Below are 16,442 nucleotides of genomic sequence, written 5' to 3' on the forward strand. Positions count from 1 at the left end.
ACACATGAGATGAGTAATGCAAGATATGTAAACATTATTAAAGTGGCATTATTAAAGTGACCAGATGTCTGGGCAGTCAGCGCAGTTGGTTTACAATTTTCATCCGTGTTCTTGTAAAGTCCTATGTAGCCCCTATGTTCTGTAAAGTCCTATGTAGCTGCCCCTATGTTCTGCCTATGAACTCTTATGAACTGCTTATATCCTCTCTCCCTCCACCCAGGACCATCTTCACAGGGGTGGAGCGTTACCGCTACGAGGACCCTGACTTTTCCTTCACGGAGGAGGAGGAGCAGCAGAGACAGAGACACAAAGATCACTACTTAGCCTTCATCAGGAGCCTGCGAAAGACACGCTTGCAGAAAACCACTGCGAGGTAGACAGAGTGGGATGTGTGTTCTGTATGTTGTAATCTTGGCACCCACAACCAAAGAGCTACCCAGTAAGCAAAATAACACTGAAAAGACTTGACATCACACACATTTCAGGTGCTGAAAAGAATAACAAATCATTAAAGAGCAGCAGTAAATAACAATAGCGGGGCTTTATACAGGGGGTACTGGTACAGAGTCAATGTGGAGGCTTTATACAGGGGGTACCAGTACAGAGTCAATGTGGAGGCTTTATACAGGGGGTACCAGTACAGAGTCAATGTGGAGGCTTTATACAGGGGGTACCAGTACAGAGTCAATGTGGAGGCTTTATACAGGGGGTACCAGTACAGAGTCAATGTGGAGGCTTTATACAGGGGGTACTGGTACAGAGTCAATGTGGAGGCTTTATACAGGGGGTACCAGTACAGAGTCAATGTGGAGGCTATATACAGGGGGTACCAGTACAGAGTCAACGTGGAGGCTATATACAGGGGGTACCGGTACAGAGTCAATGTGGAGGCTACATACAGGGGGTACCAGTACAGAGTCAATGTGGAGGCTATATACAGGGGGTACCAGTACAGAGTCAATGTGGAGGCTTTATACAGGGGGTACCGGTACAGAGTCAATGTGGAGGCTACATACAGGGGGTACCAGTACAGAGTCAATGTGGAGGCTATATACAGGGGGTACCAGTACAGAGTCAATGTGGAGGCTTTATACAGGGGGTACCAGTACAGAGTCAATGTGGAGGCTATATACAGGGGGTACCAGTACAGAGTCAATGTGGAGGCTATATACAGGGGGTACCAGTACAGAGTCAATGTGGAGGCTATATACAGGGGGTACCAGTACAGAGTCAATGTGGAGGCTATATACAGGGGGTACCAGTACAGAGTCAATGTGGAGGCTTTATACAGGGGGTACCAGTACAGAGTCAATGTGGAGGCTATATACAGGGGGTACCGGTACAGAGTCAATGTGGAGGCTTTATACAGGGGGTACCAGTACAGAGTCAATGTGGAGGCTTTATACAGGGGGTACCAGTACAGAGTCAATGTGGAGGCTATATACAGGGGGTACTGGTACAGAGTCAATGTGGAGGCTATATACAGGGGGTACCAGTACAGAGTCAATGTGGAGGCTATATACAGGGGGTACCAGTACAGAGTCAATGTGGAGGCTTTATACAGGGGGTACCAGTACAGAGTCAATGTGGAGGCTATATACAGGGGGTACTGGTACAGAGTCAATGTGGAGGCTATATACAGGGGGTACCAGTACAGAGTCAATGTGGAGGCTATATACAGGGGGTACCAGTACAGAGTCAATGTGGAGGCTATATACAGAGGGTACCAGTACAGAGTCAATGTGGAGGCTATATACAGGGGGTACTGGTACAGAGTCAATGTGGAGGCTATATACAGGTGGTACCAGTACAGAGTCAATGTGGAGGCTATATACAGGGGGTACTGGTACAGAGTCAATGTGGAGGCTATATACAGGTGGTACCAGTACAGAGTCAATGTGGAGGCTTTATACAGGGGGTACTGGTACAGAGTCAATGTGGAGGCTATATACAGGGGGTACCAGTACAGAGTCAATGTGGAGGCTATATACAGGGGGTACTGGTACAGAGTCAATGTGGAGGCTATATACAGGGGGTACCAGTACAGAGTCAATGTGGAGGCTATATACAGGGGGTACCAGTACAGAGTCAATGTGGAGGCTATATACAGAGGGTACCAGTACAGAGTCAATGTGGAGGCTATATACAGAGGGTACCGGTACAGAGTCAATGTGGAGGCTATATACAGGGGGTACCGGTACAGAGTCAATGTGGAGGCTATATACAGAGGGTACCGGTACAGAGTCAATGTGGAGGCTATATACAGGGGGTACCGGTACAGAGTCAATGTGGAGGCTATATACAGGGGGTACCGGTACAGAGTCAATGTGGAGGCTATATACAGGGGGTACCAGTACAGAGTCAATGTGGAGGCTATATACAGGGGGTACCGGTACAGAGTCAATGTGGAGGCTATATACAGGGGGTACCAGTACAGAGTCAATGTGGAGGCTATATACAGGGGGTACCAGTACAGAGTCAATGTGGAGGCTATATACAGGGGGTACCAGTACAGAGTCAATGTGGAGGCTATATACAGGGGGTACCGGTACAGAGTCAATGTGGAGGCTATATACAGGGGGTACTGGTACAGAGTCAATGTGGAGACTATATACAGGGGGTACCGGTACAGAGTCAATGTGGAGGCTATATACAGAGGGTACCAGTACAGAGTCAATGTGGAGGCTATATACAGGGGGTACCGGTACAGAGTCAATGTGGAGGCTATATACAGGGGGTACCGGTACAGAGTCAATGTGGAGGCTTTATACAGGGGGTACCGGTACAGAGTCAATGTGGAGGCTATATACAGGGGGTACCGGTACAGAGTCAATGTGGAGACTATATACAGGGGGTACCGGTACAGAGTCAATGTGGAGGCTATATACAGGGGGTACCGGTACAGAGTCAATGTGGAGGCTATATACAGGGGGTACCAGTACAGAGTCAATGTGGAGGCTATATACAGGGGGTACCGGTACAGAGTCAATGTGGAGGCTTTATACAGGGGGTACCAGTACAGAGTCAATGTGGAGGCTATATACAGGGGGTACCGGTACAGAGTCAATGTGGAGGCTTTATACAGGGGGTACCAGTACAGAGTCAATGTGGAGGCTATATACAGGGGGTACCAGTACAGAGTCAATGTGGAGGCTATATACAGGGGGTACCAGTACAGAGTCAATGTGGAGGCTATATACAGGGGGTACCGGTACAGAGTCAATGTGGAGGCTATATACAGGGGGTACCGGTACAGAGTCAATGTGGAGGCTATATACAGGGGGTACCAGTACAGAGTCAATGTGGAGGCTATATACAGAGGGTACCGGTACAGAGTCAATGTGGAGGCTATATACAGAGGGTACCGGTACAGAGTCAATGTGGAGGCTATATACAGGGGGTACCAGTACAGAGTCAATGTGGAGGCTATATACAGAGGGTACTGGTACAGAGTCAATGTGGAGGCTATATACAGGGGGTACCAGTACAGAGTCAATGTGGAGGCTATATACAGGGGGTACCAGTACAGAGTCAATGTGGAGGCTATATACAGAGGGTACCAGTACAGAGTCAATGTGGAGGCTATATACAGGGGGTACCAGTACAGAGTCAATGTGGAGGCTATACACAGGGGGTACCGGTACAGAGTCAATGTGGAGGCTATATACAGGGGGTACCGGTACAGAGTCAATGTGGAGGCTATATACAGGGGGTACCAGTACAGAGTCAATGTGGAGGCTATATACAGGGGGTACCAGTACAGAGTCAATGTGGAGGCTATATACAGGGGGTACCGGTACAGAGTCAATGTGGAGGCTATATACAGGGGGTACCAGTACAGAGTCAATGTGGAGGCTATATACAGGGGGTACCAGTACAGAGTCAATGTGGAGGCTATATACAGGGGGTACCGGTACAGAGTCAATGTGGAGGCTATATACAGGGGGTACCTGTACAGAGTCAATGTGGAGGCTATATACAGGGGGTACCGGTACAGAGTCAATGTGGAGGCTATATACAGGGGGTACCGGTACAGAGTCAATGTGGAGGCTATATACAGGGGGTACCGGTACAGAGTCAATGTGGAGGCTATATACAGAGGGTACCAGTACAGAGTCAATGTGGAGGCTTTATACAGGGGGTACCAGTACAGAGTCAATGTGGAGGCTATATACAGGGGGTACCAGTACAGAGTCAATGTGGAGGCTATATACAGGGGGTACCGGTACAGAGTCAATGTGGAGGCTATATACAGGGGGTACCGGTACAGAGTCAATGTGGAGGCTATATACAGGGGGTACCGGTACAGAGTCAATGTGGAGGCTATATACAGGGGGTACCAGTACAGAGTCAATGTGGAGGCTATATACAGGGGGTACCAGTACAGAGTCAATGTGGAGACTATATACAGGGGGTACCGGTACAGAGTCAATGTGGAGGCTATATACAGGGGGTACCGGTACAGAGTCAATGTGGAGACTATATACAGGGGGTACCGGTACAGAGTCAATGTGGAGGCTATATACAGGGGGTACCGGTACAGAGTCAATGTGGAGGCTATATACAGGGGGTACCAGTACAGAGTCAATGTGGAGGCTATATACAGGGGGTACCAGTACAGAGTCAATGTGGAGGCTATATACAGGGGGTACCGGTACAGAGTCAATGTGGAGGCTATATACAGGGGGTACCGGTACAGAGTCAATGTGGAGGCTATATACAGGGGGTACCGGTACAGAGTCAATGTGGAGGCTATATACAGAGGGTACCGGTACAGAGTCAATGTGGAGGCTATATACAGGGGGTACCGGTACAGAGTCAATGTGGAGGCTATATACAGGGGGTACCGGTACAGAGTCAATGTGGAGGCTATATACAGGGGGTACCAGTACAGAGTCAATGTGGAGGCTATATACAGGGGGTACCGGTACAGAGTCAATGTGGAGGCTATATACAGGGGGTACCAGTACAGAGTCAATGTGGAGGCTATATACAGGGGGTACCAGTACAGAGTCAATGTGGAGGCTATATACAGGGGGTACCAGTACAGAGTCAATGTGGAGGCTATATACAGGGGGTACCGGTACAGAGTCAATGTGGAGGCTATATACAGGGGGTACTGGTACAGAGTCAATGTGGAGACTATATACAGGGGGTACCGGTACAGAGTCAATGTGGAGGCTATATACAGAGGGTACCAGTACAGAGTCAATGTGGAGGCTATATACAGGGGGTACCGGTACAGAGTCAATGTGGAGGCTATATACAGGGGGTACCGGTACAGAGTCAATGTGGAGGCTTTATACAGGGGGTACCGGTACAGAGTCAATGTGGAGGCTATATACAGGGGGTACCGGTACAGAGTCAATGTGGAGACTATATACAGGGGGTACCGGTACAGAGTCAATGTGGAGGCTATATACAGGGGGTACCGGTACAGAGTCAATGTGGAGGCTATATACAGGGGGTACCAGTACAGAGTCAATGTGGAGGCTATATACAGGGGGTACCGGTACAGAGTCAATGTGGAGGCTTTATACAGGGGGTACCAGTACAGAGTCAATGTGGAGGCTATATACAGGGGGTACCGGTACAGAGTCAATGTGGAGGCTTTATACAGGGGGTACCAGTACAGAGTCAATGTGGAGGCTATATACAGGGGGTACCAGTACAGAGTCAATGTGGAGGCTATATACAGGGGGTACCAGTACAGAGTCAATGTGGAGGCTATATACAGGGGGTACCGGTACAGAGTCAATGTGGAGGCTATATACAGGGGGTACCGGTACAGAGTCAATGTGGAGGCTATATACAGGGGGTACCAGTACAGAGTCAATGTGGAGGCTATATACAGAGGGTACCGGTACAGAGTCAATGTGGAGGCTATATACAGAGGGTACCGGTACAGAGTCAATGTGGAGGCTATATACAGGGGGTACCAGTACAGAGTCAATGTGGAGGCTATATACAGAGGGTACTGGTACAGAGTCAATGTGGAGGCTATATACAGGGGGTACCAGTACAGAGTCAATGTGGAGGCTATATACAGGGGGTACCAGTACAGAGTCAATGTGGAGGCTATATACAGAGGGTACCAGTACAGAGTCAATGTGGAGGCTATATACAGGGGGTACCAGTACAGAGTCAATGTGGAGGCTATACACAGGGGGTACCGGTACAGAGTCAATGTGGAGGCTATATACAGGGGGTACCGGTACAGAGTCAATGTGGAGGCTATATACAGGGGGTACCAGTACAGAGTCAATGTGGAGGCTATATACAGGGGGTACCAGTACAGAGTCAATGTGGAGGCTATATACAGGGGGTACCGGTACAGAGTCAATGTGGAGGCTATATACAGGGGGTACCAGTACAGAGTCAATGTGGAGGCTATATACAGGGGGTACCAGTACAGAGTCAATGTGGAGGCTATATACAGGGGGTACCGGTACAGAGTCAATGTGGAGGCTATATACAGGGGGTACCGGTACAGAGTCAATGTGGAGGCTATATACAGGGGGTACCAGTACAGAGTCAATGTGGAGGCTATATACAGAGGGTACTGGTACAGAGTCAATGTGGAGGCTATATACAGGGGGTACCAGTACAGAGTCAATGTGGAGGCTATATACAGAGGGTACCAGTACAGAGTCAATGTGGAGGCTTTATACAGGGGGTACCAGTACAGAGTCAATGTGGAGGCTATATACAGGGGGTACCAGTACAGAGTCAATGTGGAGGCTATATACAGGGGGTACCGGTACAGAGTCAATGTGGAGGCTATATACAGGGGGTACCGGTACAGAGTCAATGTGGAGGCTATATACAGGGGGTACCGGTACAGAGTCAATGTGGAGGCTATATACAGGGGGTACCAGTACAGAGTCAATGTGGAGGCTATATACAGGGGGTACCAGTACAGAGTCAATGTGGAGACTATATACAGGGGGTACCGGTACAGAGTCAATGTGGAGGCTATATACAGGGGGTACCGGTACAGAGTCAATGTGGAGACTATATACAGGGGGTACCGGTACAGAGTCAATGTGGAGGCTATATACAGGGGGTACCGGTACAGAGTCAATGTGGAGGCTATATACAGGGGGTACCAGTACAGAGTCAATGTGGAGGCTATATACAGGGGGTACCAGTACAGAGTCAATGTGGAGGCTATATACAGGGGGTACCGGTACAGAGTCAATGTGGAGGCTATATACAGGGGGTACCGGTACAGAGTCAATGTGGAGGCTATATACAGGGGGTACCGGTACAGAGTCAATGTGGAGGCTATATACAGGGGGTACCAGTACAGAGTCAATGTGGAGGCTATATACAGGGGGTACCGGTACAGAGTCAATGTGGAGGCTATATACAGGGGGTACCGGTACAGAGTCAATGTGGAGGCTATATACAGGGGGTACCGGTACAGAGTCAATGTGGAGGCTATATACAGGGGGTACCGGTACAGAGTCAATGTGGAGGCTATATACAGGGGGTACCGGTACAGAGTCAATGTGGAGGCTATATACAGGGGGTACCAGTACAGAGTCAATGTGGAGGCTATATACAGGGGGTACCGGTACAGAGTCAATGTGGAGGCTATATACAGGGGGTACTGGTACAGAGTCAATGTGGAGGCTATATACAGGGGGTACCGGTACAGAGTCAATGTGGAGGCTATATACAGGGGGTACCGGTACAGAGTCAATGTGGAGGCTATATACAGGGGGTACCGGTACAGAGTCAATGTGGAGGCTATATACAGGGGGTACCGGTACAGAGTCAATGTGGAGGCTTTATACAGGGGGTACCGTTACAGAGTCAATGTGCGGGGGCACCCGTGTCGAGGTAATTGAGGTAATATGTAATAATAGAGTTATTAAAGTGCCTATGCATAGATAATAACAGAGAGTAGCAGCAGCGTAGAAGAGGTGATGCAACCAGTCAGGATGCTCTCGATGGTGCAGCTGTAAAACCTTTTGAGGATCTGAGGACCATGCCAAATATTTTCAGTCTCCTGAGTCTCCTTCACGACTTTCTTGGTGTGCTTGGACCATGTTAGTTTGTTGGTGATGTCAGCGTGAACGATGCATCACGCTGACTTGTTGATAATATGAGCAGAGCGCGCTTCCCTCACCAGCTTCGCCCAGTCACGTGACGGGCCATGCCCCAGTGCAACCTGGCCAGTTTAATAAAATTCCCTCAATATGTGCTGTAGGCTGACAACAAGGCGGTATCTGACGATGTTATCCATATGTATGCTCAGGCTGCATGGTGAGGTGGAGGACAACGTAGACATTGGGCTCCGGCCTGCCGCAGGACTCCTCACCCCCCAGCTCTCTCTGAGGGACCTGGAGTCCAATCACAGCCAGGAGGGACATAGCGTCGACCAGGGACATAGCCAGCTATTGACCACCTGTATGCTGGCTGCCATGGAGACCAGGTCCAGATTCAGACAGGTATGGCAGGTAAAGCAGGGTGTTTAAAGTCTCTGGTAAACCATTTTGCATGGGTCCTCTAAAGTCTACAGTTACCTGTTTTAGCCTCTGCAATCACCTCCCTTTATCATTCTGTATCTGGTGTTTCCTGACTGACTGTATGGAATTCCTGTCTCTATCATTCTGTATCTGGTGTTTCCTGACTGACTGTATGGTATTCCTCTGTCTCTATCATTCTGTATCTGGTGTTTCCTGACTGACTGTATGCAATCCCCTCCCTTTATCATTCTGTATCTGGTGTTTCCTGACTGACTGTATGGAATCACCTCCCTTTATCATTCTGTATCTGGTGTTTCCTGACTGACTGTATGCAATCCCCTCCCTTTATCATTCTGTATCTGGTGTTTCCTGACTGACTGTATGGAATTCCTGTCTCTATCATTCTGTATCTGGTGTTTCCTGACTGACTGTATGCAATCCCCTCCCTTTATCATTCTGTATCTGGTGTTTCCTGACTGACTGTATGGAATCACCTCCCTTTATCATTCTGTATCTGGTGTTTCCTGACTGACTGTATGCAATCCCCTCCCTTTATCATTCTGTATCTGGTGTTTCCTGACTGACTGTATGGAATTCCTCTCTCTATCATTCTGTATCTGGTGTTTCCTGACTGACTGTATGGAATTCCTCTCTCTATCATTCTGTATCTGGTGTTTCCTGACTGACTGTATGGAATCACCTCCCTTTATCATTCTGTATCTGGTGTTTCCTGACTGACTGTATGCAATCCCCTCCCTTTATCATTCTGTATCTGGTGTTTCCTGACTGACTGTATGGAATCACCTCCCTTTATCATTCTGTATCTGGTGTTTCCTGACTGACTGTATGGAATTCCTGTCTCTATCATTCTGTATCTGGTGTTTCCTGACTGACTGTATGCAATCCCCTCCCTTTATCATTCTGTATCTGGTGTTTCCTGACTGACTGTATGCAATCCCCTCCCTTTATCATTCTGTATCTGGTGTTTCCTGACTGACTGTATGCAATCACCTCCCTTTATCATTCTGTATCTGGTGTTTCCTGACTGACTGTATGGAATTCCTCTGTCTCTATCATTCTGTATCTGGTGTTTCCTGACTGACTGTATGCAATCCCCTCCCTTTATCATTCTGTATCTGGTGTTTCCTGACTGACTGTATGGAATTCCTGTCTCTATCATTCTGTATCTGGTGTTTCCTGACTGACTGTATGGAATTCCTCTGTCTTTATCATTCTGTATCTGGTGTTTCCTGACTGACTGTATGGAATTCCTGTCTCTATCATTCTGTATCTGGTGTTTCCTGACTGACTGTATGGAATTCCTCTGTCTCTATCATTCTGTATCTGACTGTATGGAATTCCTCTGTCTCTATCATTCTATATCTGGTGTTTCCTGACTGACTGTATGGTATTCCTCTGTCTCTATCATTCTATATCTGGTGTTTCCTGACTGACTGTATGGTATTCCTCTGTCTCTATCATTCTATATCTGGTGTTTCCTGACTGACTGTATGGTATTCCTCTGTCTCTATCATTCTATATCTGGTGTTTCCTGACTGACTGTATGGTATTCCTCTGTCTCTATCATTCTGTATCTGACTGTATGGTATTCCTCTGTCTCTATCATTCTATATCTGGTGTTTCCTGACTGACTGTATGGTATTCCTCTGTCTCTATCATTCTATATCTGGTGTTTCCTGACTGACTGTATGGTATTCCTCTGTCTCTATCATTCTATATCTGGTGTTTCCTGACTGACTGTATGGTATTCCTCTGTCTCTATCATTCTGTATCTGACTGTATGGAATTCCTCTGTCTCTATCATTCTATATCTGGTGTTTCCTGACTGACTGTATGGTATTCCTCTGTCTCTATCATTCTGTATCTGACTGTATGGAATTCCTCTGTCTCTATCATTCTATATCTGGTGTTTCCTGACTGACTGTATGGTATTCCTCTGTCTCTATCATTCTGTATCTGACTGTATGGAATTCCTCTGTCTCTATCATTCTATATCTGGTGTTTCCTGACTGACTGTATGGTATTCCTCTGTCTCTATCATTCTATATCTGGTGTTTCCTGACTGACTGTATGGAATTCCTCTGTCTCTATCATTCTATATCTGGTGTTTCCTGACTGACTGTATGGTATTCCTCTGTCTCTATCATTCTTTAACCCGCTGCTGTCCAGGTGACAGAGGGCATCAATGCACTACCCTCCACCAACCAGGAGGTGTCAGACTGCAGTCGCACCCTGACAGTTCAGCAGCTCCACCATGTAGTCATAGGTGAGAAACGCATGCAGTCTTTGTTTGCATTAGGGATCTTAATAAGCCCTCTTGTCCCTCCCATGGCTGATGAAGAGAATATTCACTAAATTAGCATTTTAAAGATGTGAATCAGAGTTTGGTTTCCCCTCCTCCCCTTCCAGGCCCGTCCTTAATAGATTTTGGTGAGGTGTGTGTGGCCTCAGTGTGTGTGAGGAACCTGGACCTGGTGAACAACCTGCAGGTGTATGTGTGGGTGCAGCTGGAGTTAGACTGCTGTCCTGAGCTGCAGCGCTCCAGTCCACTGTCCCACGTGCTGCCCCCCCTCTCCAGAGCCACCCTGCCCCTCGTCTTAGAGAGCACCAAGCTGGGAAAGTTCCACAAGTTAGTCACTGTGTGTGTGGCTGGTTGTCTGTCTCTGTCTCTGTCTCTCTCTCTCTCTCTGTCTCTCTCTCTCTCTCTCTCTCTCTCTCTCTCTCTCTCTCTCTCTCGCTCTCGCTCTCGATCTCTCTCTCTCTTTATATATAGAGGTTTCCTAAATTGATAATTGACAAACCAAATCCAGTCCAATTCTTATTGATTGATTAACTGACTGCCTGGCTGACATTTGACTGGTAGATTCCATCTCCCTCTCCCAGGTCAATCTCCTACACGGTGAATAGTCATCACCGAAGCCATGTCCTGGTTCAGTCCCAGCTGGTCCCTGTGGTCCTCCAGCTGTCCCAGAGCCAGGTGGTCCTGTCCCCTTCCCCCAGCTACCTGGCCCAGTCGGGCTACAGGGGTACTGTGACCCTGGTCAACCCCAGGAACCACCCGGCTGACTTCACCTGGAGGCCTATCATCACAGAGACGGGCCTGGCCTTCTCCATACGCCCAGCCACAGGTAGGCTGCTGCTCTGGGCCTTATCAAAACCACACACTACTGTCGTCTTCTATATGTTCTGTATGGTGATGTACTGTAGTCTAGTCTTCTATATGTTCTGTATGGTGATGTACTGTAGTCTAGTCTTCTATATGTACTGTATGGTGATGTACTGTAGTCTAGTCTTCTGTATGTTCTGTATGGTGATGTACTGTAGTCTAGTCTTCTATATGTACTGTATGGTGATGTACTGTAATCTAGTCTTCTATATGTTCTGTAGTCTAGTCTTCTATACAGTGGGGAGAACAAGTATTTGAAACACTGCCGATTTTGCAGGTTTTCCTACTTACAAAGCATGTAGAAGTCTGTACTTTTTATCATAGGTGCACTTCAACTGTGAGAGACGGACTCTAAAACAAAAATACAGAAAATCACATTGTATGATTTTTAAGTAATTAATTTGCATTTTATTGCATGACAGAAAAGCAGAACTTAATATTTGGTACAGAAACCTTTGTTTGCATTTACAGAGATCATACGTTTCCTGTAGTTCTTGACCAGGTTTGCACACACTGCAGCAGGGATTTTGGCCCACTCCTCCATACAGACCTTCTCCAGATCCTTTAGGTTTCGGGGCTGTCTCTGGGCAATACGGACTTTCAGCTCCCTACAAATATTTTCTATTGGGTTCAGGTCTGGAGACTGGCTAGGCCACTCCAGGACCTTGAGATGCTTCTTACAGAGCCACTCCTTAGTTGCCCTGGCTGTGGGTTTCGGGTCATTGTCATGCTGGAAGACCCAGCCACGACCCATCTTCAATGTTCTTACTGAGGGAAGGAGGTTGTTGGCCAAGATCTCGCGATACATGGCCCCATCCATCCTCCCCTCAATACGGTGCAGTCGTCCTGTCCCCTTTGCAGAAAAGCATCCCCAAAGAATGATGTTTCCACCTCCATGCTTCACGGTTGGGATGGTGTTCTTGGGGTTGTACTCATCCTTCTTCTTCCTCCAAACACGGCTAGTGGAGTTTAGACCAAAAAGCTCTATTTTTGTCTCATCAGACCACATGACCTTCTCCCATTCCTCCTCTGGATCATCCAGATGGTCATTGGCAAACTTCAGACGGGCCTGGACATGCGCTGGCTTGAGCAGGGGGACCTTGTGTGCGCTGCAGGATTTTAATCCATGACGGCGTAGTGTATTACTAATGGTTTTCTTTGAGACTGTGGTCCCAGCTCTCTTCAGGTCATTGACCCGGTCCTGCCGTGTAGTTCTGGGGGAGGAAAACCTGCAAAATCGGCAGTGTATCAAATACTTGTTCTCCCCACTGTATGTACTGTATGGTGATGTACTGTAGTCTAGTCTTCTATTTGTACTGTATGGCGATGTACTGTAGTCTAGTCTTCTATATGTACTGTATGGTGATGTACTGTAGTCTAGTCTTCTATATGTTCTGTATGGTGATGTACTGTAGTCTAGTCTCTATATGTTCTGTATGGTGCTGTTCTGTAGTCTAGTCTCTATATGTTCTGTATGGTGATGTACTGTAGTCTGGCCTTCTATATGTACTGTTTGGTGATGTACTGTAGTCTAGTCTTCTATATGTTCTGTGTGGGGATGTACGTGTCTCTAGTATCGCTCTCTCTCCCTACCACCCCCGCTCTCTCTCTCTCCCTCCTCTTCTCTCTGCCAGGTACTGTGGAGGCGTACAGGGAGTTAGACTGTGAGGTGATGTGGCATCCCTCTTTCTCCTCTCCTCTGGAGGGACAGTTTGACCTGTGTGTTCACCAGGGAAACACCGCACAGCTACGATGTCTGGCCAAGGTGTGTGTGTATCTGTGTGTTTCTGTAGTTGAGGTTCCTGTGATTGTTAATGTAGAGAGAGATCCCATTCCCCTCCCTCCAGCTTGGTTCATCCAGTGTGCAGCTGGCTGAGAAACATCTGGTGTTTGGATCAGTACCTCTCATCTTCCCCTCCATCAGGACCGCAACGCTACACAACACAGGACACAACCATGCCTACTTCCAGGTACACACTCCACACCGGGTCTTTGTACCGTTTATACTTGTGTGTGTGTTTTAGAGAGGTATAGCGTGTGTGTGTGTGTGTGTATGTGTGTGTATCAGGTGTTGGACGTGTACCCCCTGCCTGGCATGGTGGTGACCCCCACCGAGGGTGTGGTACCTGTGGGGGGGCAGGCAGAGGTCCAGGTGCACCTCAACCCCGGAGCTGTCATGAAGTTTGACACCAGAGTGGAGGTGAAGGAAACAGACACACAACAAGTCTGTACAAACACACAACATATTAAAAAGTCTCTACAAACACACAACATATCGTAAAGTCTCTACAAACACACAACATATCATAGTCTCTACAAATAATGACATTATTATATCATTATTTCCGAAACCTAAATAACCTCTAGTCTTATCTGCCATTATTTCAGAAACCTAAATAACCTCTAGTCTTATCTGTCATTATTTCAGAAACCTAAATAACCTCTAGTCTTATCTGTCATTATTTCAGAAACCTAAATAACCTCTAGTCTTATCTGTCATTATTTCCGAAACCTAAATAACCTCTAGTCTTATCTGTCATTATTTCAGAAACCTAAATAACCTCTAGTCTTATCTGTCATTATTTCAGAAACCTAAATAACCTCTAGTGTTATCTGTCATTATTTCAGAAACCCAGATAGTCATGATGGATGAGCTTGTCTAACGAGGTGTGTGTGTTGCAGATAGCTCTAAGGAACATGAAATCTCTGGAGCTGAGAGTGGGCGGGTCGGTCGAGCCCCCTCTGGTGGACATCAACGTGGTGAGTTCATATGTCGACCCCCCCGGTGAACATCAACGTGGTGAGTTCATATGTGGAGCCCCCCCCCCCCCCTCTGGTGGACATCAACGTGGTGAGTTCATATGTCGACCCCCCCTGGTGGACATCAACGTGGTCAGTTCATATGTGGAGCCACCCTCCCTGGTGGACATCAATGTGGTGAGTTCATATGTGGAGCCCCCCCACCCCCCCTGGTGAACATCAACGTGGTGAGTTCATATGTCGACCCCCCCTGGTGAACATCAACGTGGTGAGTTCATATGTGGAGCCCCCCCCCCCTGGTGGACATCAATGTGGTGAGTTCATATGTGGAGCCCCCCTGGTAAACATCAACATGGTGAGTTCATATGTGGAGCCCCCCCCCCCCCCCCCTGGTCAAAGTTGAAGTGTACCGGGACTTCCCGGGTGGCGCAGTGGTTAAGGGCGCTGTACTGCAGCGCCAGCTGTGCCATCAGAGTCCCTGGGTTCGCGCCCAGGCTCTGTCGTAACCGGCCGCGACCGGGAGGTCCGTGGGGCGACGCACAATTGGCCTAGCGTCGTCCGGGTTAGGGAGGGCTTGGTCGGTAGGGATGTCCTTGTCTCATCGCGCACCAGCGACTCCTGTGGCGGGCTGGGCGCAGTGTGTGCTAACCAAGGTTGCCAGGTGCACGGTGTTTCCTCCGACGCATTGCTGCGGCTGGCTTCCGGGTTGGATGCGCGCTGTGTTAAGAAGCAGTGCGGCTTGGTTGGGTTGTGTATCAGAGGACGCATGACTTTCAACCTTCGTCTCTCCCGAGCCCGTACGGGAGTTGTAGCAATGAGACAAGATAGTAGCTACTACAACAATTGGATACCACGAAATTGGGGAGAAAAAGGGGTAATTTCTTTTTTTTTATTACAAAAAATTGAAGTGTACCTATGATGAAAATTACAGGCCTCTCTCATCTTTTTAAGTGGGAGAACTTGCACAATTGGTGGCTGACTAAATACTTTTTTGCCCCACTGTATGTGTGTATGTACAGTGGCAAGAAAAAGTATGTGAACCCTTTGGAAAAGTCACAACAACAGACCAACATAGTGTGCTTAAACTAATAACACACAAACAATGTGGCTTTTTTTCTCTCCATACATAATGGTGTGTGTTCCTTCCAAACAACTCAACTGTGGTTTAATCTGTCCACATAATATTTTGCCAGAAGCGCTGTGGAACATCCAGATGCTCTTTTGTTAACTTCAAATGTGCTGCATTGTTTTTTTTGAGACAGCAGTGGCTTCTTCCGTTGTGTCCTCCCATGAACACCATTCTTGTTTAGTGTTTTACATATCGTAGACTCGTCAGAGATATTAGCATGTTCCAGAGATTTCTGTAAGTCTTTAGCTGACACTCTAGGATTCTTCTTAACCTCATTGAACATTCTGCTCTGTGCTCTTGCAGTCATCTTTGCAGGACGGCCTCTCCTGTAGCAACAGTGCTGAACTTTCTCCACTTCTAGACAATTTGTCTTACTGTGGACTGATGAACATCAAGGCTTTTAGAGATACTTTTGGAACACTTTCCATCTTTATGCAAGTCAACAATTAGGTCTTCTGAGATCTCTCTTGTTCGAGGCATGGTTCCCATCAGGCAATGCTTCTTGTGAATAGCAAACTCACATTTTGTGAGTGTTTTTATAGGGCAGGGCAGCTCTAACCAACATCTCCAATCTCGTCTCATTGATTGGACTCCAGGTTAGCTGACTCCTGACTCCAATTAGCTTTTGGAGAAGTCATTAGCCTGGGGGTTCACATACTTTTTCCAACCTATACTGTGAATGTTTAAATTATGTAATCAATAAAGACAAGAAAAATACAATTATTGGTGTGTTATTAGTTTAAGCAGACTGTGTCTATTGTTGTGACCTAGATGGAGATCAGAATACATTTTATGACCAATTTATTCAGAAATCCAGGTAACTCCAAAGGGTTCACATACTTTTTCTTGCCACTGTGTGTGTGTGTGTGTGTGTGTGTGTGTGTGTGTG

At 47.4% G+C, this 16,442-nt stretch overlaps 1 protein-coding gene across 1 annotated transcript in view; it reads left to right on the forward strand.

The window, feature by feature from the left end:
- The window catches only part of LOC139402489 (cilia- and flagella-associated protein 47-like), a 98,628-nt gene that overhangs the window by 6,873 nt on the left and 75,313 nt on the right, over positions 1-16,442 (forward strand). Inside the window, exons 11-19 of the mRNA XM_071146457.1 lie at positions 221-373; positions 8,267-8,468; positions 10,668-10,764; positions 10,908-11,127; positions 11,382-11,626; positions 13,299-13,429; positions 13,512-13,634; positions 13,733-13,864; positions 14,347-14,424. Of these exons, the coding sequence (XP_071002558.1) occupies positions 221-373; positions 8,267-8,468; positions 10,668-10,764; positions 10,908-11,127; positions 11,382-11,626; positions 13,299-13,429; positions 13,512-13,634; positions 13,733-13,864; positions 14,347-14,424 (1,381 nt within the window). The remainder of the gene's footprint in view (positions 1-220; positions 374-8,266; positions 8,469-10,667; positions 10,765-10,907; positions 11,128-11,381; positions 11,627-13,298; positions 13,430-13,511; positions 13,635-13,732; positions 13,865-14,346; positions 14,425-16,442) is intronic.

This window comes from Oncorhynchus clarkii, unplaced genomic scaffold, assembly GCF_045791955.1.
Source record: "Oncorhynchus clarkii lewisi isolate Uvic-CL-2024 unplaced genomic scaffold, UVic_Ocla_1.0 unplaced_contig_8876_pilon_pilon, whole genome shotgun sequence".
NCBI lineage: Eukaryota > Metazoa > Chordata > Actinopteri > Salmoniformes > Salmonidae > Oncorhynchus > Oncorhynchus clarkii.